This window comes from Elaeis guineensis, chromosome 1 (genome assembly GCF_000442705.2).
Source record: "Elaeis guineensis isolate ETL-2024a chromosome 1, EG11, whole genome shotgun sequence".
NCBI classification, from domain to species: domain Eukaryota; kingdom Viridiplantae; phylum Streptophyta; class Magnoliopsida; order Arecales; family Arecaceae; genus Elaeis; species Elaeis guineensis.
In genome coordinates, this window is record NC_025993.2 from 13256779 (window position 1) to 13279953 (window position 23175).

At 36.1% G+C, this 23175-nt stretch overlaps 3 protein-coding genes across 5 annotated transcripts in view; 2 read left to right on the plus strand and 1 right to left on the minus strand.

Annotated features, from left to right (window-relative positions):
- The window catches only part of LOC105038055 (sister chromatid cohesion protein PDS5 homolog B), a 41561-nt gene extending 34264 nt beyond the window's left edge, over window positions 1–7297 (plus strand). Inside the window, exons 19-32 of one of the 2 annotated variants that reach the window (XM_073250792.1) lie at window positions 892–1026; window positions 1127–1332; window positions 1457–1604; window positions 1693–1821; window positions 1949–2029; window positions 2131–2643; window positions 2725–2792; window positions 2889–2940; window positions 3185–3199; window positions 4484–4570; window positions 4647–4675; window positions 5770–5897; window positions 6836–6927; window positions 7016–7297. In XM_073250792.1, coding sequence (XP_073106893.1) covers window positions 892–1026; window positions 1127–1332; window positions 1457–1604; window positions 1693–1821; window positions 1949–2029; window positions 2131–2643; window positions 2725–2792; window positions 2889–2940; window positions 3185–3199; window positions 4484–4570; window positions 4647–4675; window positions 5770–5897; window positions 6836–6927; window positions 7016–7054 — 1722 coding nt within the window. In that variant the 3' untranslated portion in view covers window positions 7055–7297. The remainder of the gene's footprint in view (window positions 1–891; window positions 1027–1126; window positions 1333–1456; window positions 1605–1692; window positions 1822–1948; window positions 2030–2130; window positions 2644–2724; window positions 2793–2888; window positions 2941–3184; window positions 3200–4483; window positions 4571–4646; window positions 4676–5769; window positions 5898–6835; window positions 6928–7015) is intronic. The other variant, XM_010913746.4, reaches the window with a different exon arrangement.
- A 2241-nt stretch (window positions 7298–9538) lies between these two features.
- Window positions 9539–14192, plus strand: LOC105038054 (uncharacterized). 2 transcript variants are annotated; one of them, XM_010913744.4, is made up of 8 exons: window positions 9539–9825; window positions 9941–10030; window positions 10789–10848; window positions 11102–11141; window positions 11250–11343; window positions 12641–12730; window positions 12824–12915; window positions 13546–14192. In XM_010913744.4, exons 1-8 carry the CDS (start codon window positions 9710–9712, stop codon window positions 13630–13632), a joined length of 669 nt encoding a protein of 222 aa, XP_010912046.1. In that variant the 5' UTR covers window positions 9539–9709; the 3' UTR covers window positions 13633–14192. The 2 variants fall into 2 exon arrangements, with proteins under 2 accessions (XP_010912046.1, XP_010912047.1); XM_010913745.4 differs by having other exon boundaries at window positions 12671–12730; window positions 13546–14190.
- Window positions 14193–16287: 2095 nt separating this feature from the next.
- Window positions 16288–20239, minus strand: LOC105038053 (RNA demethylase ALKBH9B). The gene is made up of 6 exons (XM_010913743.2): window positions 20087–20239; window positions 19481–19939; window positions 17648–17733; window positions 17245–17555; window positions 17009–17080; window positions 16288–16898 (listed from the first exon to the last, which is right to left on the minus strand). Exons 1-6 carry the CDS (start codon window positions 20127–20129, stop codon window positions 16547–16549), a joined length of 1323 nt encoding a protein of 440 aa, XP_010912045.1. The 5' UTR covers window positions 20130–20239; the 3' UTR covers window positions 16288–16546.
- Window positions 20240–23175: the final 2936 nt, after the last annotated feature.

Below are 23175 nucleotides of genomic sequence, written 5' to 3' on the forward strand. Positions count from 1 at the left end.
TGTATATGAAGTTCTTGTGTATCATGTAGATAGGTTCATGTTAAGTGCTTGCTTTTTCGACTAGGTTACAGCTTTTATGGAAATTATACACACTATAATTTGACTCCTTCCACAATCATTTGAAGAGAGATGTTTTCTCTATTCAAGCAATATTTTGTGTTTACACAGATGTCAAGGCTTAACATGATTGGATATTTTGATGCTAGCAAACACTAAAACTCTGTATACATTCGACATTGCAATTCATGATCCTCAGCAAAGGTTGTTCTATAATTATTATCATAACCATCAAGTGTTATGGTGTCTGTCGGGTTCTGCTTTATGGATCCTTTTTTGCCGAGGATTCCTATTTAGGGCTATCTCTGATGTTATTTCAACTTTTTCCATTTTTTTGCAACCTCCATTCATGTTAACTTAGGCCTTTTCCTCCATCCTTTTTTCATGGTCTCTTGTTTTCATGTGATACTTCTTATATCACTAAATCTTTCAGAAGAATTTATGAGGTTTATCCTTTGTTTCTTATGCTTGTGTCTTTCCTTCAAGAGAGTTTGAATAACTCGCGTTACCGTTCTTCTTTTCCTAATGTAGTTTAATGCATCTAACAAGCCAAACATCATAATGTATGCTCTCTTCTTTGATTTCAAGAACGGGTTCTTTCATAACGTAAATGAGTTAATGGATATGTAGTTTTGGTCATTTCATAAACAGGATTGATCACATTTGTGTTTTTTAATTAGTTTCTAATATAAGAATGCGGAACATGTCAACCATCTGACTTATCTGCGAAAATGTTCTTTTCTTCTAGATGAACTTCACTCCATGAGAAACACTTTTCCTACTCTTTTTGTATCATTTGTTTTCTTAAGGTTCTTTGTCTTTGATGGTTTCCAGGATCCTTCACCTGCAGTTCGCAAGTCATTCCTGTTCAAAATACATAATCTTTTAAAGGAACATGCAATCCCAAATAGATATGCTTGTGCTTTTGCGTTGGCTTCAATGGACTATGTTGGAGATATCCGAACTGATGTAGGTTTCTTCTTTTAGATAAAACCCAATTTATTCTTTTTTTTTTTTGTTGACTTTGTCACTGAGAGCTTCGAGTCTCATCTTTCGTTAATCCTTGTAGTCTCTGAAACACCTCACTGAATTTCTAAAGAACAATGGTGGAAAACTTTGGAAGCATCAGAAAATCTTAGGAAAGGATACAGCTGGAGGAACAATGACAAGCTATCCAGAATATATTGTGGTTTTCTTAATCCACATTCTTGCTCATGATCATGGCTTTCCTTCAGAAAATTGTCATGATGAAGATGCTTATGCTGAGTTTTGCAGGTAAGATATTGTTCTCATATCTTTGTTCTGTGGAGGGATAGTTTGCAAAATGCCAAGTTGGAGATTTTAAGTGCTGGATCCTGATGATCTTAAATTTCTTATCTATTTTTTCTTTTCTTGGCAGTCCTTTGATTGTTATTTTGCAAGTGTTGGTTAATTTAGACTTTGCCAATGGCAATAAGAATGATGCCTGTGAAATCATATCAAATTTGCTGGGCATTTTTCGTGCCATTCAGAATGCTGAGGATGCTGTTGATGCTCAAACTACTTCAGTAACATCTCGTCTTTCTTCCAAAAATTCCTTTAACTTTTATGTTGTCCTTTATTTTGATAAGTAACTTGAATTATTCCCTGGCACAGAAATTGCATGTCATTTCTAAAATTGGTCTGGTCACAGTAAAAGTACTAAGTCAACGCTGCAAGGTTTCATTAGGTACAGCATGTCAAGTTTTGCTTCCATCATCATATTACAGAAAAAGTTGTAGAGAGGTAAGCAGTAAACAGATTTTTGTTCAGCATATTTAAACTTTTGTTTGTATTATGACTCACTTTTTTTCTTCTTTTCTTTTACTTTTTCGTTTTTTTTTTTTTTTTTTTTTTGTAATGTGCCATTTAGGTTTCTTCTCCTATCGACGAATTTATTGATGAAGGTTTTGTGAGGAGGATCCTTGATAATGTTGAGTCTTATATTGCTCAGGTAGCATATTAGTACCGTTACGTATTTCTTTTATATCTTATTAAATTGATGAACCAAAGATTCTAGGTTTCTAACCAAGGTGTTTCTTTGCCGCATTACAGCATCCTAGTTCTGATTTTAAGCAATGTAGATCTCAGGAAGATGCTCGGCATTTGGGTGTTGAGAAGAGCATCTCAAATGATATACCTCGGGAAAAGAAATTTGATTCTTTACCAAGTAAATTAAATGTGGAGACGGAAAAAGTTTCTGCTACTGGAAAAGGACTTAAGAATTTAGTCCCACCAAAAGTTTGCTCTAAAGCAAAACACATGAGTTTGCTCTCTGCTACTTCTTTAATGTCAACAGAGTTGCTCCATGAGAATTCTGCTATTTATGAGAACACAAATTTATCTCCTGAATTTGCTAATCCTGCCATGGGAAATGAGCAATTGTCTTCATGTGATTCTGCTAGCACAAGACCATCATTTCCAGATTCACAGATTCTGTCCGGTGAGGCTGAACTTAGAGATTGCAACTCTCTGGTGACAAAGCAGAGGGATAATACCAATACAAAAATTTCCACGGAGCCAAATAAAGCTTCAAAAACAAATCTAAAATGCTGTATGGATTCAATGGTATGGCATGTGCTCTTTGCATTAGTCCAGAGCTCAATAGTTATGTTGTTGTTGGTGTACTGATTTTATGATTCTGCAAAGGAAATTGGCGGTTCAGGGGAAATGCTTGTCGGACACCGGATCAGAGTTTGGTCTCCAATTGATATGTGGTGAGAATCTAAAATAGCCTAAAATAAATGATAATCCACATGAAATTCTTGCATATTTAATCAACCTCCTAATGCCACCACCATCAATTCCTGCAGTTATAATTCTGGAATGGTTGATTCATATGATTCTCAAAACGGTAACTACAAGGTAATGAGTGAATAGAATTTGTACTTTCTACATTTTCACAGTGCATTGCTGTATTCACCAGTATTCAGGCTTTAATATAACAAATATATGTATCTAGTTGTAGGATTGTAGTGCAAGTGACAGCTAGGTAGTGATTTCTAACAATTTTTTTGGGGTTTCTCTATATGTTTTCGCTTCTAACTATTCGATTTGCTGGGAGAAAGCACTTGTATCTCATTCTGCTTACCGCTGTATTTGCACTAAGAGTCGAGGCATCAAGGTATTCCAATTTAGTTTAGATTTCCTTGCTTTCATTTTTCTTGGATTTTATGTGGGTAAAAATCGGCTCAGGTGAAAATTTATCCTTCTCAAGCCTTAAAACGTCTTTATATACAATATCTTTGTAGATTATATGCAATGTTATAATCTGACAGTGCAGAAAACATCAGTCATTTATTAACAGGGCAAAAAGACCTGCATTTGGGTATGTCCATAAGTCCTGCATTGATGAGCTGCTGAAAAAGGCTAGGAATGCTGTATTATATAGGCCAAGGTTTGCCGTACTAGTCAGTACAGTACCAGGCTTACCATATTGAACCAGTATGCAGTCTCATACTGTATCAACACTTGGTACACCATACTGCCTCATGCTGTATTGTGTATGGATACTGTAATAGGATAGGATTGGTATTAAGACAGCGAACCTTGATTTAGGCCATCTTGATCTTGGCAGATCTGTTATGACTCATGTAAAGCATTTAATTTCCAAAATTGAAATGTTGAATTTGTAATGATTGACTTCTAATGGATGAGCTTTGTTGTTGGGCTTTGTTCCATAAGTGATAGGAGACTAGGTTTTGCTGGTTGGCCCCTTGGACCTCAATAGACTATGTAACTTCTCTTTAAATGTCCATAAGTTTATTGATCAAAATTTCACTGTGCTTCAGTGTTGCAGCTGAATTCATGGCTCCTTGTTCTTCTCCCCATGATATTTGATTTGGCCTCTCTCAAATGAAGGACATGTAATTTGTTGGATTAGATTATCCAGTCTAGCCATCTCTGAATGCCTGTAGAAATCTAAATGGCTGTGACTTGTGAGATAATTTCACTCAGATCTAGAGCCTGCTTCTTTCGCGACAAATTGTACAACTTTATTAATTTCTGGATCTTACTTCTTCCTGTATATCAGTCTCAATGAAGTGCAATTCATTTACCTATTTTGTCATGTCTTGTGTATAGACTTGCTTTTTCAATGTTTATGGAGTAAATTTGTGGGTTTTGTCCACCATTATTTGGAGGAAGGAACTTAAAGTAACATTGTTATTGCTTGCATAGATCTAATGGAGTTGCTATGGTCTTTAAGATTTTATAACGCATTGCTGCCCAAATTACTAGATAGTCACATCATCAAAGAATTACACTTTCTCCTTGATTTACAATTTATTCTATTTCTTAAGATAGGATTGATATGTTAGGGTATGAGTTAATTTTAAGTAAAATGTCTCATTTATTAAGTAATCCTGTATGAGCTGATCTGGTGTTTATAATGTTTTATGGTTTCAAGATCACCTATGATAACGGGGATGTGGAACTAGCGCACTTGGAAGATGAGAGGTGGGAAGCCATTGATGATGCAACTTTGATAGAGAAGGTCCGCCTGGAATTATCTGCATTTTGATTTTTCTATTTGTGGCAGTTGGCTAATGTGAATCCATTGGATTATGCAGGATATGTGCAACTTTCAGCCTAGAAATTGGTGAGCAAATATACCTTCTTTTTCCTGTATGATTATTGTTTTGTATCTTTCTTTTGCTTGTTTCCTTTTCCAAGGATTTTGTTGGAGAACAAGCAGTCTTACATCCCATATGGAATGCTTGACATGTTTTTTTCCTAGTTTAACATAATACAATTTGTTATGTACTTATCTTTGTTTAAAGGTTGGTTTTGATTGTTGCTAACTAATTGTTTGAGTTGACTAACACATCCAAGCAGATAAACATATTAGTTGTCCCTGTGTGGACAAACTGGTAATAGCAGTGGGCATCATCTTTATTTATCATTGCTAGTGCCCCTTCTTTTTGTAGCTTCACCACCTGTCAGCTGGCCTTGGATTTTTTTTTGGCATAAACTGTTGGTCCATTAACTCAGGTTAATGTGAGATGTTATTTCTTTCTTAATAATCCCTAGAGCCGCTTTCATTTAATTCATGCTTTATAGCCAACCCCATCTTGAATGTGATGCTTGTGGTGGTGGATGTATTATGCCTCCATCAAGTACTTTCTTCAATAACCTTTCAGCATCTGCATCAAAATTTGAAATCAAGATGTCACGTTACATTGCCATCATGTGACATTGTGTATATTGAGTGGTTTTAATGAATGCAACTCCAGATAATTGGGCTTAGTCTTCTTGGTGTCATACTCAGTTAATGCCCCTACAGTTGTAGCCTCCAGCTAATACAGCTAGCAGTTGGATTAAAAAGATAACATTCTGTCTAATAACAATATGGATGCATTATAAAGCACGAATTAAATTGCCTCCATTCAGCAGCCTAAGTTGGATCAACCTACTGGAGAAACTTAATGTCATCTTTCCTGCAGTATTTGCATCTAACTTGATTTAAGATCTTGATTTCCATCAAGGATGGCAGTTTGATTTGTCATTCTGTAGTTGTTTCTTTGGGAAATGTATAAAAGAATGTTATCTGATGTTGGTAAGCCTGCACCATTTCTACAGGCAACATTTTCACTGTTTCTGTTTAATAAAGTTTTATTATTTTCTGTTGCAACTTGATTGATTCACCGTATCCTTTTTTTTTTTTTTTTAAATTTTAATTTCAAATGTTTATAGGTCAGGTTTGTCTGGCAGTAGCCTTGAGGATGTGACTCGTTTTATTCAAGATGATACTAATGAAGAAAGATCAACTACTCTGGATGAAAGAACGGGAAATTCAAACAAAACAGCCTCCTCTTCTACCGGTAATGGACCATTTAGCTAATTCGGTTAGTTCATTTACTAAAAAGGTTTCCAACTGTCAACTTAATGGTACATTTTTCATGTAAGCTTAGCGGACCTATCTTTTTTTTAAGCACATTTTTGTTTATTTCTTTGGTAAAAGTTAGCTTATTCATCTTAACTAGATTGATGATTAGGGTGATATTTGACCAGGAATGAGGTTTGCCTAGGAGACAAGACTTTACTAAGTCAAAAACTGTATTTTGAGAAATATACCCATTTCAATATTGCCATAGTTTCTGTCTGCCTGTTTGTCCGTCCATCTTCTTTTGTCTTCATTTTTTATGCAATGACTCCTATGGTCACGAGGGCTTCCACAAGGAAGGCCTTTGGGGGAAAGGCTGTGCTTGTCCATCTGTTTCTGTTTTCTTTTGTTTTTTATTTTTTATGAGATGACTCCTAGGTTCACTGGTGCTTCTGTGAAGGAGGCCTGTGGGCAAAAGATATAGTGCTTATGTGGGTCATGCCCCTGTTGGAATTAAAGTCTTTGTCGAACTGGTGGAAAATACGATTTTCAGAGACAACCTTAGCTCATCATGTGCCCTATGCGTAGCGAGGATGGTAAATACAGTGAATCTTTGCTTTTACAATATGAGGAGAGCCTATGAATATCCGAAATTACTTTTTTAAGTTTGGTGTATTTATTTTGGTTTTCTGATGCATGTAATTTAGAATATCTTTGTTAGCATAAAAGGTTGGGAGGGTCAAGAGTTGATATGGAAAAAGTAGTAATGGCCGCTGTTTGCCTATTTGGAGAAAATGATGTCAAAGTTTTAAAGAAACATGTTTTATTTAGACTGCTAATTTGATAATAAAAAAATCAGCCTACTGAAGGATTATTATGTAGAACATACTCTCACAAACAGGCACTTAATCCTCTTCCTAAATTGAGTACTTCCAGGGGTTGTCAAAGGAAAGAGCAAGAGACCAGTGCCAGCAGTTGCCGTAAAGAAAAGTGCTGTATCAGATGTAGTGGATGAAAGCATATGCATTGTAAGTCTTGCAGACTGGTACCTTTATGGATTATTTTTTCTCCATTGTCTGTCCCTCATATAGGTTGATGAACTTTTTGTTCCCCCAGGCCCGGAGGACTCGAGCACGAAGAGCAGTCATGCAATAGTTGTTTTTATTGTAAGCGGTGATAAAATATTCACCATTCCAATGTATGTAATTCACTATTTGGACTGGTATATAGCTGCATGTATAGCAATAACATAACTTCTGATAATCTGAAAGCATTCGCCAGTGTTCTTCCCTGGGCATCTGTTTATTGTAGATATTGATAAAATTTATCAGTTGCCAGGGAAAGCATGTACAACATGATCAAAGTTTTTTCTGGGATACCTGATAGCATTTTTTTTCATCCTTCTTCATTTTGATATATAGAATTGCAAGAGAAATTGCTGTTGGGGTATATGATGTCTCAAGTTGGTGACATCTTGGCTTTCATGTACGTACATGTAACCCCTCATGATCCTTAAGCCAGTCACCACAGCCAGACTACATTAATTTGTCAGTTTAGGGCTGCTGTTGGCTGGAGTTTGCTTTTCATCAAGGGGAATGGTACGGTGATATTGATGATATTATTCAAAAAGTTATTTCATATTTCAAATCTGTTCAAACTAATCCAATGTGAACAAGCCTTGTTGGCACTTTGAATAGCAGGGAAGATATGCTTTGTGCTGCTGTGCCGAATGCCTCAGCTATGCGGTTACTGGTTGAGACGGTAAAACAATCTGACTGCTTGCCTATCAAAATATTGCTGTAATGTGTAGAATCTTCAGTGGATTGGAAGATGTTAAGCTCCACGTGTGCAAGGATGGTCAGCTTATCCACAAAGATGGCCAGCGTCAACTGTGCCCAGAGTATCGTTCCTGTGGATTATTGGAGGGTCCAAATCATTTTCCCAGAAGAGAAATTCTTTGTGCACCGCGTGAGGTGTGCGAACGTGTGCACCATGTATCATGTACGGTGATTAGCTCGTGTGTGGGGTCGGATAAATTTTTTTTTTTTTTATATCGTTGTTGGGCTCCGTGTATAAGTCAATCATCGCAAGCGGTGCACAAAGAATTTCTCTTAGAATAATACGGCCCTGCCAACAGGAGTCTTTGGATTTTTTTGGCGGGAAAAACAAACTAGTTCTCCCCAGTGTGTTACTTGTTACATCAACCCAAGTGCAGGGCCAATGCTGATAGGAAGATAACCCACCACACAAAAAATGTTCTTAAGTTCCATATCTGTATGATGTATGTGCGATGTGGTCTCCTACTCTGGCTGGCTGGTTTTTAGTGAAAACAAATCTATGGAAAAACTTCTCTGCTTACTGTAGATAGGGCAGCAAATGAACCGAGGAGTACATTCTTCAGAGGGCACAACGCGCACGCGCGCGGACACACGCTATAGCTGTTTTTTTACTGCTTGAGCTCGCTTAACAACGGCTTCTCCTATCTTACATTACAATCTCAAGGTGATTAACCGACGATTCTTAAGAGGATCGGCAAATGAGGAATGAAAAAGGTGTTATGAAATATAATATGATTTTACTTCTGCTGCCCCAATAAATAATTAAACTTATGTGAAAGCAAGTAATGAATTTATATATGTCAAAAATCTTATATTTACAATTTGACATGAAAAAACATGTTTAGAGAATGAAAAATGCAATGGCACTTTATTCATGATGTAAAATAAAACGTGGTGCATATAATCATGATATAAGAATATACAGAGAATCTTATTTTGGACTGGAGGACAAATAGTATTAAGGAATGTAACATATCAACACTAGTCATAGTAACATGTTGAAAGGAATATGACACATGCATGGCAATTGTGCTTGAAAGATAGGCCCATATCATATTAATTGAAATCCTGATTTGGTTTGAATTTGATCTTAGACATCATTGAATGATGGAGTGCATGGATGTACTTAAAGTATATGCACCGAAATCTTGGCCAAGATAAACACCAGTCCCCAAGTGCTTAAAAGAACCAAAATGAAACTTGATCTAGGTTATCTAAATTATTCGGCATATAAGCATACCGTGAATTTATACAATACAAATCAATTCATAGCACATTATCATGTAATTCAAAAGTTGAATTATAATTCTAGGGCCAGCTATATTGATGCAACCCTTTTGTATTACATTAAAAAGTGTGTTAAATTTCATTTTACCAGTGTAACACCAATTATAGAGTCATCATCAAAATGTTTGCTCCATTTTTGCTGGGTCTCTTTTTAACTTGTTTCAAAACAGCGACGATATGTATTTAACTTTTTTTCAATCAAATTTGTCCATCATATTAGCAATGATCCGCATTGCACATGCCAAATTGCCAAGCTATCATTGACACACTGGACGGTCCTGATTACTCAACTTCCGGAGATGATGTAACGGTAGCGCTGACAAAAGCGGCGGGTGCTTTCAAAATTATTCGCATAAGGACCAAAATACCCCTTCATGAACAAACCCACGCCGGCAATCCCACGTTTACAGACTACTTCCCTGCGCCTCCTGGGGGTAATTCCGTAATTTAGCACCTCGATGGGTTCTAAAAGGTGGACGAAACTGTTCTCTTCTCGTTTATTCGACATTGGGCGCCACCGCAGCCTGCTTCAGTTCCCTCCACTCCTTGCTTCGGGTCGCCTTCTTCGACGAATCTCCAGAGAATTAGGGTTTCGAAACCATAATTCAGGGCTTCGGAGTCATACTTCCGAGCTCTTCGATCCGAGATCTGAAGGTTTTTAAGCTCGTTTTCCTGGTGATTTCCAATGTCGATAGCTAAAGTTAGCGGCAAGAGAAGGGGATCGGGCTCCGAATCGCTTAGATCCAAGAAGAATACTGAGATACAAGACGTTGATTTCGACCAAGATCTCGATCTCTCCAGGTCCGATCTCGTACTTCTCATGCTTTTTCTTTTTTTTTTTCTTTTTTGTTAAACTACAGAGTTGAATCCTTGGAGGGTTGCGGTAGAAATCGTTTTGGTTTATTTATAATTTCAGTGATATCAAAGAGATCCTCACAGCATTGCAGCAGATCAGAGAGAAAGCCCAGAAAGATGGGCAGAAGAAGAATGAGGAAACGATTGGGAGGTAACCCTTGCTGTTTCGATAAGATCGGAGGCTTTCATTGTATTTCAATGAAAAATTTGTGTTATATTCAGGTTTTATTTCTGAAGCTACGTATTTATTCGTGATCCTTTTTATTTCTAATGTCTACGTGGGATCTGAGTGCAGAGCTATCTGGTTCATTTGATTTGAATCTTATTGGGTAGCTATAGCTAGGCATTAATAAAATTTTCTGAATTTAGGAAAATAATATTATATTTTGGTTCACTTCATTGGATTCAGTTTGAAGTTTCCATCAGTTTTGTTTAATTACATAAAGATGGTTGTAGATTGTAATACTAGATTATCTGAATAATTACTTGTAATAATATAGACAAGCTACCCAATAAATGTATATACCTTGTTGGACACTTGGACTAGGAAAACAAGAAGTGGGACTTAATATTATCTTTTACCTCCTTTTGATGGTAAAGTCAGAAGTGGTTGGATGTTCATGTTAGCTACTGGACTACAAAGAAGCTGCCGAGTCTATGCTAGCCAACCAAAATAGATAATTCTGTTTTACTTTTTCTTTTGCTTTACTTGTCTATTATGTGTGCCCAAAAGCTAGAGATTTGAGTGATGCCTTAAAAGAAATAGTTGTCTTGAGCTTTAAACTAGATCACAGGAAAAGAAACTGGTTGCATCTGAATTGCAATTTAGTGATTTTATGGCTTAATTCTGAATGCCAGTAATAACTATTTCTGATCATTTACATGTTGGTAATTTTGCTTTTCAAACAGTGTAGCTTCGGAGATTCGATCTGTCATTAATGATGAAAAGACGAAAATTGAGAAGGACAGGTAAGAAGCACTTTACACATTCTTTAGTGTTACTTTTGAAAATTATTAGTTTTATGATGTCTTTTGACTGGCTAAAACCATAGATCAATGATTATGCGATTCTTGATGTATGTTGTGGCGTGTTGTTTTGGGCATGTTAGTACTGTTTTTCATGCAAGGCTTGTTTACTTGATAATGACTCTTTGCTTAACAGCTAATATAACGCACAAATTACACATTTTGATTGTACTGATTTGCTCTTTTGATGGGGCAGGCAGGGTATTCTGAAGGCTCTTTCAAAGATTTCTAAAGAGGTGCCTAAACAATAGTTTGATGAACTATAACATAAATAATAGAAGATTATTTTCAGTAATTATACCATTAAGCTTTAGTGATGGTCTACTAACATGCAAGAACTGCAGTGCGAGAGCTCATTGAAAAATGAATATGCCAAGTTTCAAGCAGCTTATGAGAACTTTTGCAGGGAAAAAGTCGCACATATGCAGAATTTGAAAGGTAAGTACCAACTCTTCTGTTCAAATAAGCACAGCTTCTATGTTTGCTATCAGCAGTTTATCACTTTGTCTGGAACAATCCCAGCAAATGAGTTGCTCATGTGACCATTCATAGTCTGTCTATTATGCCAAAAATTTCAACCACGAAATATGCTGTAATCTGCATTTAGGAGAAGTGGCAACATCAAAAGCACTACAGAGCATAAAATCAAAGCATCTGATACATGGCTCGTCATCTTCTACTAAATGACTCCATCAGTGCAGTCGAATTGATGAGGCACTTGAACATCTATTTATAGCAAAGTGGATTATTATATTAACTATATTTGGAGTGTGTGTAACATTATTCTCTGGCCAACTGGTTTTGGATCTGCTGGTTGGCATCCCTTTCCTCAGCACATGCACTGGGGAAAGGTCCCAGTTTCAAATTTGAATGGTGGCATTCTCACTGTATTTCTCCCAAAAATTTAAAAAAAGAATTCTGAAAGTTTCCATTGAACACTTTTGGAATCTCTATGCAAACTTCAATATTCTCTGTTAGCAAATGAACAACTACTACTATGTCATCCTTTTCAAAGTTTTATCTCTTGCAAAAGAGTAGAAAGTGTTCCATGGAAAAAGTGTTCTGTAAACCCAAGCCCAAGTTTTTGGCAGAGTAGGATTGGCTTTTGCAGTCTCCTTTGTTTTCATTATCAGAATTTTTCTTTGGATCCTGTTGCTTCCCATACCTTCGTTTGGAGGCATTGTCTCTCTTTCAGTAGATGGTGGCCTCCGCCCCCGTTTCCCTCAAATAAAGAGAGAAAAAAAAAAGGGGGAACACGAGCATAAAATTGCCTATTAACCTTGGTGATAGAATTCTTTTAAAGTTAAAATTGGATAGCTTAATAAATGTACCTTGTGCAAGGCCCAGAGCTCTCAGGGGACATATTTGTCTGTCCTATGATGGGACACATCATTCTTATCTACATTCAATTTCTTTAATCTGCTTTAGAATTTTCATGCATCTTTTGGGATCCTTGCAATCTCCAAGTAATGAATCAAAATGATATAAGTAAAATGATATTCCTGCCTTCAAAATGAGTTGGTATTTGTCTCCTGGTCCTGTTTTCTGTAGGCAGTACCTTTCTTGACAGAAATCTAGCAATAAAGTTAAGGATATTATATTGTGGTGCCTGTAATTACTTTTATTATTATTTTAGCAATGTATTATCTACCAATCTGATATGTTGGTTAAGATTTTTCTCTCTCCCTTATCATTCAGTAAAACTCAGTTACATATTCTTGTTTCTATTTCAAAGTATTAGGCGCTAGTTTGGTGTATTCTGCAGAACTGTTTTCGAAATACGAAGATGAGAAGGATAAACTATATGCCCGTTATGAACAACAGCGTGAGTATCCGTGTTCTTTTCTGGTTACATGGGATCCATCCATACTACTCTCAGCAGATGCTCAATGCTTTAGATTTCTTCTGGAGTTTTCAGGGAAGAAGGAAAAAACTAATCTGTCGGACCTTGAGAAGGCTTGTGCCGAGAAGATAGCCAGAGCAGAAGAATCTCTGAAAAGGAAGAAGCAGGTATATGAATAAGAGATGTTTTAAGTTAGCAGACAGTCATTTGTGATTTTCTCCTGGTCTCCATTTGTTTTATCTGCTTTTATTTGCAAAATTATATTGATGTATTATAATTTTCATCCTGAGGGTGAGTCTTGGTGCAACAGTAAGGTTGCTCCATTACGGCCTAGAGGTTACAGGTTCAAAACACAGATAACAGCCTTTCTGCATGTGGGAGTAAGGATTCAATGGTGGAAGTTTCGTGCATTGCATCGCTGTTTTTATCATAATTTTGATCCTATGATCTGCATTGTTATACCAATTTTTTTATACATTATACCTAGGTGTTTAACAATCACTTATATATTTATACTGGATATAAGAATCTGGTTTCTATATAAAACTTGTGTATAAAGATATCATCAATTGTAAAGGCAGAAAAATGTGAAAAGATTCAATTGTAGATTTTTAATCTAATATGTTATTTTCAGAAATAATCTGCTCAACATATTTGATTGTCTGTTTTGGAAATATAGATGCATTGAAATGATTTCATATTCTTTTTTCTAGTGATGTAATTTCAAAGTTCAGCATCTATTTCACTCTCCTACAATCTACTTTCCAGTGATGCTACTTTATATCAATCTGATCCAGGATGACAAATCTTTCAACATATTGCGCAAGTCTCTTGGCTCATTTCTGGAAGGTGCATCCGATGATGATTTTGGGCCTGATGAATGAGCCTTGATCACCAGTAACTACTTTTGGATATGGGGAAGCATATACTTCTGTATATAAACCTTATTCCCTTTGACATCATCTATCTTCTTCAACCGAAGATGTTGCCAAATTGTTGGATAGTGAATTGGGATTAAAATTTCTCAATGGTAATTCTGTTTTGTTAATAGAAGAAATGGTGTATCTACCGTAATCATCACATTGCCTGTTTCTAGTTTTCCAGGACCCTGACTCCTGAAACACTATGTTGGTAAATGAGTTGACGTTAAATCTTTTTACGAGGGGATACCAGGAATTGCACCAACCATTGACTTGCGTGAACCACAAGACATCACACTTATCTTCAACAGCTTACATGAATGATACATCATCTCAATTATTCCTGTTACCTGAAGATTATACATGTTCTGGAAGTGGTTTTGTATCATCAGTTGGCGGAGCAGTATGAGTCTACTCCATTGGCTAGAATAAAGGTAATTGAATGTCAATGACTGGAAAGGATCTTTAATAGCATATAGAAGATATCATTTCCTCAGGTCAAGGTTTAGATTTTTAAGGAAGAATTAGTGCTCTTTTCACTACAGCTTTAATATTTTCTTTACATAAAGCGATCTTATGGTACCGTATCTTTTTTGACCAAATATTTGATTATGGTTCTCTTGCATTTGGCTTCTGCAATGGCATAATTGTTTTCTGGAACACCAAAAGTTTTGTCTTTTTAGTTCTCAATTTCTTTAAGGTACAGAAATTGTGGATTGCTTCGTTTTTTAGTTCAATTTCTTCAAGGTACAGGAATTGTGGATTGCTTGTCCTTTTTTTAGTTCTCAATTTCTTTAAGGTACAGAAATGGTGGATGGCCCCGGTAGGTCTGGTGCTCATTGAACTATTTGAAGGCCCAATGCGGCACCAACTGTTGGTAATGCATTGAGATACATCGTAATTCATAGATGCAGTGCTTTAGTATATGAACCAATTTGGGATCATATTTTGATTCATGATCATGTCTGGTTTGCACTAGACTACTGAAAAGATGTTGCTGAATTCCTTGGGCACAAGCTTGCTGGAAAGTTATGCAGCGTCCCTTCCTGTTGCTCACCACTGTTTTGGGCTGCATGAAACAGTTCACATGGTATCGTAGTTTCAGAATTATCTAAATTTTTATTTATTGTTTAAATAAACAAAATCAAGAGATTATCAGCTTTTTCAAGTCAACTGAAAATCAATGAGCTGGCTGAAGAAAAATCACTGGATTTAATCAAGCTTGAGAGGCCTAATGATCTATAATAAGATACTAAGAGCTCAGATCACATCCCTCAGTTTAGCTCAGATGTTTGGGCTTCAAGTATTGGGTGGTGCATCAGCGTCTTCAAGTATTTAGAGTTGGATAATCACAATGTGTGAAGCCTCTCTTCCTTTCTTTTATAAGGAGGGCAAATTCTAATTTATCTGTCATTAGTTTGGTGAACAGCGATGCTTATAAACTACATAAATACAAATATTTAGAAAAGAAAATTTACATTTTTCAGGAATAGAGTACCATCTAGATCCTTAGCATTCTGAACTCCAAACCATACATAGCATGATGCGTTATATCTAAATCTAACGTGCACAACAAAATTTCTACATAATGATTTGGCTGGCTAAGAGCCCCCTAAATGACCTGTTATTGATCAAGGGCTTATTAATCTGCACCATCTTTTATGCCTCCCATTGCCCACATGGGAGAGTTGAGGCTTGAAAGCTCATCGGACCAGCAGACGGTCCAATACAGAAGGGATGGTTGGATCACCATTGTGATCCATGATTGGTGAGCTTTGAGATCTGTGATATGAGGGAGCTCCAAACACTGCATCAAAGCCCCCTGCCAGTTAAAGATCACGATGGTGATCCAATGGTCAGGGGCTGCAGCAGACCACCAGCAGACCTAAATCACTCCCATTATTCTAAAAGCATTCCACTGACTCGCTCGCGTTAGGACCATCCAGTTGCATGATATCCCAAATGTTACTAGCATGATCCACGCAGAACATGCACAGTACGAGGACCATTAACTAGTGGACTGCTGATATCTGTTCTGTTTTATAAGTACGAGGACCAGTTTCTAAGGCATTTTCCTCTATTGATTTTGAAAAATACCATCCCGGGGACAGGAACGGTTTTCAATTTTAAACGTATCACCGCAACCTCTTGGATGCCCATGTCTTGTTCAAATTTCCAACATTTTGTCGACGATAAACGAAATGCCTCGAGGATCCGTATGATTCCCAGCCAAGAAAACCGTTCACCGACGACCATAAAATCAATATTTCTCCTCTCAACTCACTCTCGGTTTTCTATAATTCTATGTTGTTTTTTATGGCTGGATCTTCTGGCCATTACCGAGCCTTGGTTGCTAGAATCAGGAATCTGTGCAGATGTATGGAGTAGCGTATGTTTTTAAAGAAAAATACTTCTAAGGAACTGCCTGGAATGCAAGTGAGCATTCAAGTTTCTAAAAGTTTTTAAAGCAATTACATCACTTTTAGTAGAAGTTTCCTACTAGAAAGAGTAGAACCATAATAGCACAACATCTTAAACATCATTAATGTGAAGCAATTGTTAAATCTAAACCATGTAACTTCTTAGGACTTATGGATAAGGATTGGGGATCACATATAATTGTACAGCAGCCACAAAACTTCATCATTAGTAGTATGTGTACTATTTAAGTATGACGTCAACATTCATGATAGATAGATTACAACCTGATCAACATACATACTATGGAAATAACAAAAAATGACTAACATATGACCACAAAAATATCTCAAAGTTTCTGTTGCTCAGGCTACTTCTGTAACGGGTTGCATATCACACAAATAACAAAATATGACTAACATATGACTGCAAAAATATCTTAAAGTTTCTGTTGCTCAGGTTACTGTCGTAATGGTCGGCTTGGTTTGTTTGATCGACCATTTATTGAAGTAGAACCCAGTGGAGGAAAATCATCTGAACCCAAGTTAAAGGGGCTGCTGGAAGCCAGCCCAGCAATTTCTCCTTGCTCCTGGCCCTTCGACTGATGGCTCCGGTGGTCATTCATATGCTTACCCAGAACTGGAGCTTGTGGAGTGATTTGCTGCTGATTTGGAGAACGTTGGTTAGCTACTTGTTGCACTGGGGATTTTCTTGGTGGATATGGAAGAGGATGAATATTTTGCAGCCCTGGGTCAGGTGAGAATTTGTAAGGAAGCTTACTGTCATCCATCTTTCTGAACGTAATAGAAATCCTGTGCAATTGGTAATGATAGAAGTGGTTAGAAATGGCAGTAAGTTGCAGACATAATAACTCAATCACATAAATAAACTGCATGAAAGAAACTTCAAGTATAGACACTACCTTTTGGAGGGGACAGCTGGCACACAATGCTTCGCTACATCAGCACCATTGCCACTTAAGACGAGCACAGAACTGCAAAGTAAAAAAAAAAAAAAAAGAAAGGAAAAAAAGGCAAAATCATATTTTAAGCTTTTTTGAACCCACCGTAGTTAAGCTTGTCCATAGGTATGTGTATTAATACTAATGGTTAACAAAAGCAGCATTGCAGTGACAAAAAAAGGAGATAATTAGCATACCCGACAGGTAGAGGTATTGCGGTAGATCCCGAGAATTCTCCTGGTCCCAGTATTTTAAGCTCTCTACCAAATAAAATATTACACTCTGATAGGAAGGAGACTGTGCAAAAGGGCCGGACGAAGTCATGATGATCTATGTGAGGGGGAATGCAGTCATCTTTATCATATATGTTGATGATGCAGCTATTAGGGATGCAAGTAGGCGGAAGGACATGCCATGCAACCATTCTCTTGATCATTGAATTTAATAAGGGCGGAATGGGATCTACTTCCTCATCCCGTATTATGCCTGGAGGATTCCCATGCTTGTCCTGCAGAGTACATAATTTGTGGTGAGAATCACATCCATCAACATAGCAATAAAGGTGGAAATGTTGTGAGCTTGGGCAAGCAGTACACATACCACTGCATAGTTGTAGCAGCAGCCAAACTGTATTGTTACACGCCCCTTCCCGCGCATCCATTTTCGTGGCTCCGAATATGTGCGTTCTAGGGTCAAAAAATAAAAGTTTAAATCAGCGAATGAAAAGTTAAGTATCCATGCAATTCTACATTAAAAATATGAAAAAATTATAAAATATAGTTCAATACGTAACTTTCCATATTTTAGCACTGAAACACAAGTGACTGAAAAACAAAACCATAAAATTTAGTACACAAAATCAAGTATAGAGATTCAGATAGCAGTAGCTTGTATATTAGTTACATATGTGCAACACAGTAACCATTCATTGCAACATATGGTAACTGCAAACGTTCTTAACAAGTTGATATAACAGTCTGCTAACTCTTATTTTTAAATTAGTCAAAATGAAATTAATGAACAAGTTTTCCATGGAGTGTGGACGTTATCTGATGCATGTGCATCAACAGGGCACCCTGACATAATTCCTCCACACTCAACCGGCATGCAACTAGAAAATTAGCTATAACCCTTCTCCTCCCTGTTACCCAATATTACACAAGAGAACAAATATTGCACAAAACAGGGAATGTTTTGATGGATATAAGATTTCATTATTCCATGCACCATATGTTCTGCAAGCCTGGGCGAAAGGAAAACAAATTGATGATAGCATCCTTAAAAATGAAAAATGAATTTCAGAAAAAGAGCTTTGATTACATTCTATACTAGTTAGAAAATTTGCAAGGAATAAAGATAGCTAAAAGTATAAGCTGTCAATGCCAGCTCTAGAGCTTACTTAGATACCAGAACCAGTCAATGTCAGTGAAGTGTTTTTCAAAGAAAGTGTTGAACTCATGATTGATAATTGAACATTAGGTGTGAAGTGTTAATGTCTATTGTCCTTCATGCAGTGACCGAGCAAAGTGGGGACAGAATATTATACTCTTTATCATGGGATGTTAATTTCCCTCAATGATGCAGTCTGGTTAATTAACGGGGCCACAATTTTAATCAAGGTGATTAAAAGAGTCTGGCTATAAACATAAAAGGACAGGAGATCCCCCCAGACCACGAAGGATTTCTTTTACAGGCTTCAAAAAAAAAAAAAAAAAGAAAAAAGAAGAAAAATTGTTTCATCAACTGAACCATATGTTAAAACTTCAGATAAGGTTATACAAAATCTTTTGAATGATCTCTTTGGAGACATCCGATAGGACCCAAAAAAAAAAAAAAAGGAAGACTCTGAATAAATCTCCTGTCGCATTTTTTTTCCATCACTCCAATTTTTATCCTATAACTAAAAAGCTCATAACATTAATATGTTGCACATATTTTCTAACTAATAGTTCACGTGCAGGGTAAAGGTCTTGATTACATCTAATTCTATTGCACTTTTCATGCCAACAAGAAGCTTATATATCGAGAGATCTTAACATTAAACTTAACAAAATTCCCAAGTGTCAGTCCACATATAGGATATTCATCAGAGAGTTTACGATTGTTCTTGTCCATGCCATGATTTTTTCCCTATAAAAGCAAATATTATGCCTCAATCTACACCTTCCATGTAATTAATAAATTTTTCTATACTACAATAGCAAATTTTTGCATCGACCTATACACATCGGAACCACAAGTAAAATTACATGTAGCACAAAATCAAGGTTATACCTTATCACGATAAAGCAACTCAAATTTTCATAACTATTATAGTATGACACAACGCAGTGCAAGAACATAAAAACTCTTGGCAAGTGGCATCACACTAACCAGATCCTGTATGTTCTTATCACCACAATAAAAGCACAAAAGGGGTATCCAAGATCATACCTCTGAGTTGCCGATTCCTCCCCTTCTCCCGAAAATCATAGACGCAATCCACAATCCTCTTCTGCTCTGCAGCACTAAAAACACCCGTATGAAGCTCGAGCCCTTCGAGCACATTGATCCACCGGCCATCGACCCTCTCCATGTGCTTGAAGTCCTTCTTCCTCCCTACCATCGAGAACCTTATCGCCTCCCTCTGATCCCTCGACAACGGAGTCCCTCCATTGGCCCTGGCCGTCTCCGCCGCCCCCGCCACATCGTCTCCATCATCTCCTTCCTCCAGCGATCTCGAACTCCGATTGCTGAATTGCCGGCTGTGCTGCCCACGCGTCAGGGCCCAATCGGAAGCCGGCGAGCCCCGCGTCGAGCTTGCCGACGAAGCGCTGGATCGATACCCGCCATTAATCGAAGAAGGGGATCTTCCTTTGCTGCCACCCCTGATCGAAACCTTATCGAATCTTCCTGAAAGATAAAGCCAAGATTTGTGATCTTGGATCAAATAAAGAAAAAAAGAATCGCAAGAAGTGGGAGATTTCCCAACTGGATAAAAATAGGGATGAAAATTATAAATTAAATCCTAGGATGGGAGAGCATTTAGAGACGACTCACTGCTAAGGTCGTCGGAGGTGGGTGTGGATTCGCCTTCAGCCATGGCGCCCCTCAAGAAGAAGAGTAGAATCGCTTCACAGAGAAATTGGGTGATGGAGCTTGTGAGGTTTCGGGATTAGGGTTTTGTTATTTATATAAGAGAGAGAATAGATTAGTTGTTGAATAAAATCTGCGTGCTTTGCCGGTTTTCCCACGTGAAAGGGTGATGGATCTCGCCACCGGAGTTGGGAGTTGGGCTTGTGGGCCCACCAGTTGTTCGTTTTAAACAGGTTGGGTTTATTTATTTATTAACATAGATTCAAAACCAAGTAGAATTCCAATTTCATCAGATGTCCGCAACGAGACAAAAAAAAATAAAAAAAATAGGGCGCAGGGCTCATCACCTTTAGTGACGTCTTTTTATGAATAAATATTATTAAAAAATAATCAACTTTCTTATAACCCAACTTATTTCTGTTCTCATTTTTTTTTAGGATAAATTATTTACACCCATAGATAATATTTATTTATAAAATAAAAAAATTATTTATCTAAAAAACTAAATCATTTTTTGATGAGTCAATAAAATAAATATTTAATTTTATTTTTAAAATATTTTATTTTTAATTTCTATACATTCCTCTTTCAATGCTCAATAACTCAATTATTTATTTTTTATCTAAATATTATCTAAAAAATATTTATTTAAAAAATATAAATTTTTATATTTTTTTTTCAAAAAAAAAATCATAAGTTCATATTGTTATATCATACCTGCATATTTTCAGGCCACCCAATACTCCACATCAAGAGCCGTGGAAAACTACAATCATACTGGATGATTTTTTTTTTTTTTATAAAATAATTAAGGCTGCAAATGGGTTAGATCGACCCATGACCCCATTCAGCCCGGCTTACTTAGCTTGATCCGATTCATTTTAAAAAATTCATGAAATCGGTCAGATTTTAAAATTGGATTCGATCCATTTTTTAAGTTGGATTTGAGTTTACTGGATTTGAATTTGATCGAATTTAAAATCTGATATACTGTTAGTTCACAATGAATAATATTTTCGACATAAAAATAAATTTAAAATTATTATTTTTTTAATTTATTTTAAAAATAATATTAATTATTATCTATTTTATATAATTATTAGTAATTAATCATGTGATAATCAAAATATATATATATATATATAGATTCGAACACTATTCTTAATTAATTATTGACCGGATAGATAAGCTACCTTGACCTCACTCAGATGTTCATTCTGTACTTCTTGATGTTTTGGTGAATGTCCCATTAGCTAGTTCATTTTCAAGCATCTCATATTTTTAAAGAGGGGAACAATATTGCTGACCGGTAGCATCTCATATGGCTCATGATACAACTAGCTTTCCACCTACTTTTACTGTTAATTATCCTTTAAAAATGTAATATTGCTGATTGGATAGCATCTCACATGGCTCATATTATAACTAGCTTTCCATCAAATTTTATTGTTAATTGTCCTTTAGAATTACATTAGGTGTATTTGAGCTGTATCTCCATTTGCTAATACTAAAGAAGATTGGATTTGAGTTGGATCTATGTTGTATTTGCATATGAACCCAATAAGAATAAATGAGTTTGGATTCTTATTCGGATCTAAGATCCAAACTCATATCCACGTAGGGGTGCAAATAGGTTGGATCAGATCGGATCATGAGTTATTCCGATCTAATCCGGTTCTTTGATCGGATCTTAATGTTGGATTCGGACACAATCCAATAGAAGATCGGATCGTATTGGATTAGATCCATGGTCAAAAATTTTGTCTCACTGGATCATTTGAGTTGGATCAGATCTATATATAATTCGATCTCAAGCTAAAAAATTTGGATCTGATTCGGACCCATTTATATGATAGACCAACATATGAGAAGTTATGATAAAATAAAATAAATATTACTTTGTCTTGGCTATTAATCTATAAACAATCCATAATTTTTAACTACTAGAGCTCAATTATTATTTAAGAAAACTTTAGCATAGAATTTCATAAATGAATGGATGCCATTAAATATTATAATAACTTTGGTACAATGCTGTTAAGAATTAACTAAAATATAGCTATAATCTAGAGAGAAAAAATAAATATAGAAATCAACATAAAGATCATTACAATTTTTTATAATATCTCTATCTTTTTTTGACAACTGAAATATTCTTTCCACTTTTGGTGCAGTGTTTGTTTCGTAATCCAAGTAAATAAATCATAACAAACAAATAGATTGATGGCCTTCATCTTGATAGCATATACAAGATAAACACAATATATACTATTAGTTGGCAGAGACCAACAATCTAAGTATAAAGATAATTTCTTAGAATCTCATAATCAAATTAAGCAAAACTGTATAACAAATAACAATACCATAAGAGCATTTGGAATTCTAATCCCATTCGATTTGCTCTATGATTTAGATGTTGGATCTAATACTAAATTCAGTAAAACCAGATCCAATTCAAAAAATTGAATAGATCTAATTTTAGAACCTAACCCAGCCTAGTGGGTCTTTTAAAATGGGTTGGATCGAGTCTAAGCAAGTCAGGTCGGATTATGAGTCAACTCGACCCATTTGCAGTCTTAATCCACATTGGACTAATAATTGACTTCATGTTTGGGTTTGAATTTTTTTGAGGTTCAATTTATCATATGATTTTGGTAGGTCAACTAACTAACAATCAATAATTTTTAAAATTAAAATGATTCTTATCATAATAGATTTGTGAAAATCTATGCGGATATGTATTTAGTCCTACATCGATTATTCACCGGTGTTCTCATTAGGTTAAAGATCTAAATCTATACATCCATTCATAAACACTATGATTGGTCCATGGTCTACTCTAATAAACTCGTATTGCAGTATCTCTTAGTTTACATAGGCTATAGGCTGAGTTGGCTTTGATATTATTTATAATAACATAGGACCTCACCTAAAAGAACTAGCCAAAAGTTATTATTTAAATTTTTTACTCCTGTATAAGTATCAAAGCTCTTCTCAGTAAATAATCGATGTGAAACTAAATACAAGCCTGCATGAATCCTCACAAACTTTCT

What these genes read in the sequence shown, in the direction of transcription:
- LOC105038054 (XM_010913744.4), top strand. Translation starts at nt 9,710, where the DNA reads ATGTCGATAGCTAAAGTTAGCGGCAAGAGAAGGGGATCGGGCTCCGAA. An exon ending in ACGAAAATTGAGAAGGACAG is followed by an intron (nt 10,849 to 11,101) that starts GTAAGAAGCACT and finishes TTGATGGGGCAG; the next exon opens with GCAGGGTATTCTGAAGGCTC. An exon ending in TTTCAAAGATTTCTAAAGAG is followed by an intron (nt 11,142 to 11,249) that starts GTGCCTAAACAA and finishes CAAGAACTGCAG; the next exon opens with TGCGAGAGCTCATTGAAAAA.
- LOC105038053 (XM_010913743.2), bottom strand. Translation starts at nt 20,129, where the DNA reads ATGGCTGAAGGCGAATCCACACCCACCTCCGACGACCTTAGCA. An exon ending in GCTGCTACAACTATGCAGTG is followed by an intron (nt 17,556 to 17,647) that starts GTATGTGTACTG and finishes TGTACTCTGCAG; the next exon opens with GACAAGCATGGGAATCCTCC. An exon ending in CCAGCTGTCCCCTCCAAAAG is followed by an intron (nt 16,899 to 17,008) that starts GTAGTGTCTATA and finishes CCAATTGCACAG; the next exon opens with GATTTCTATTACGTTCAGAA.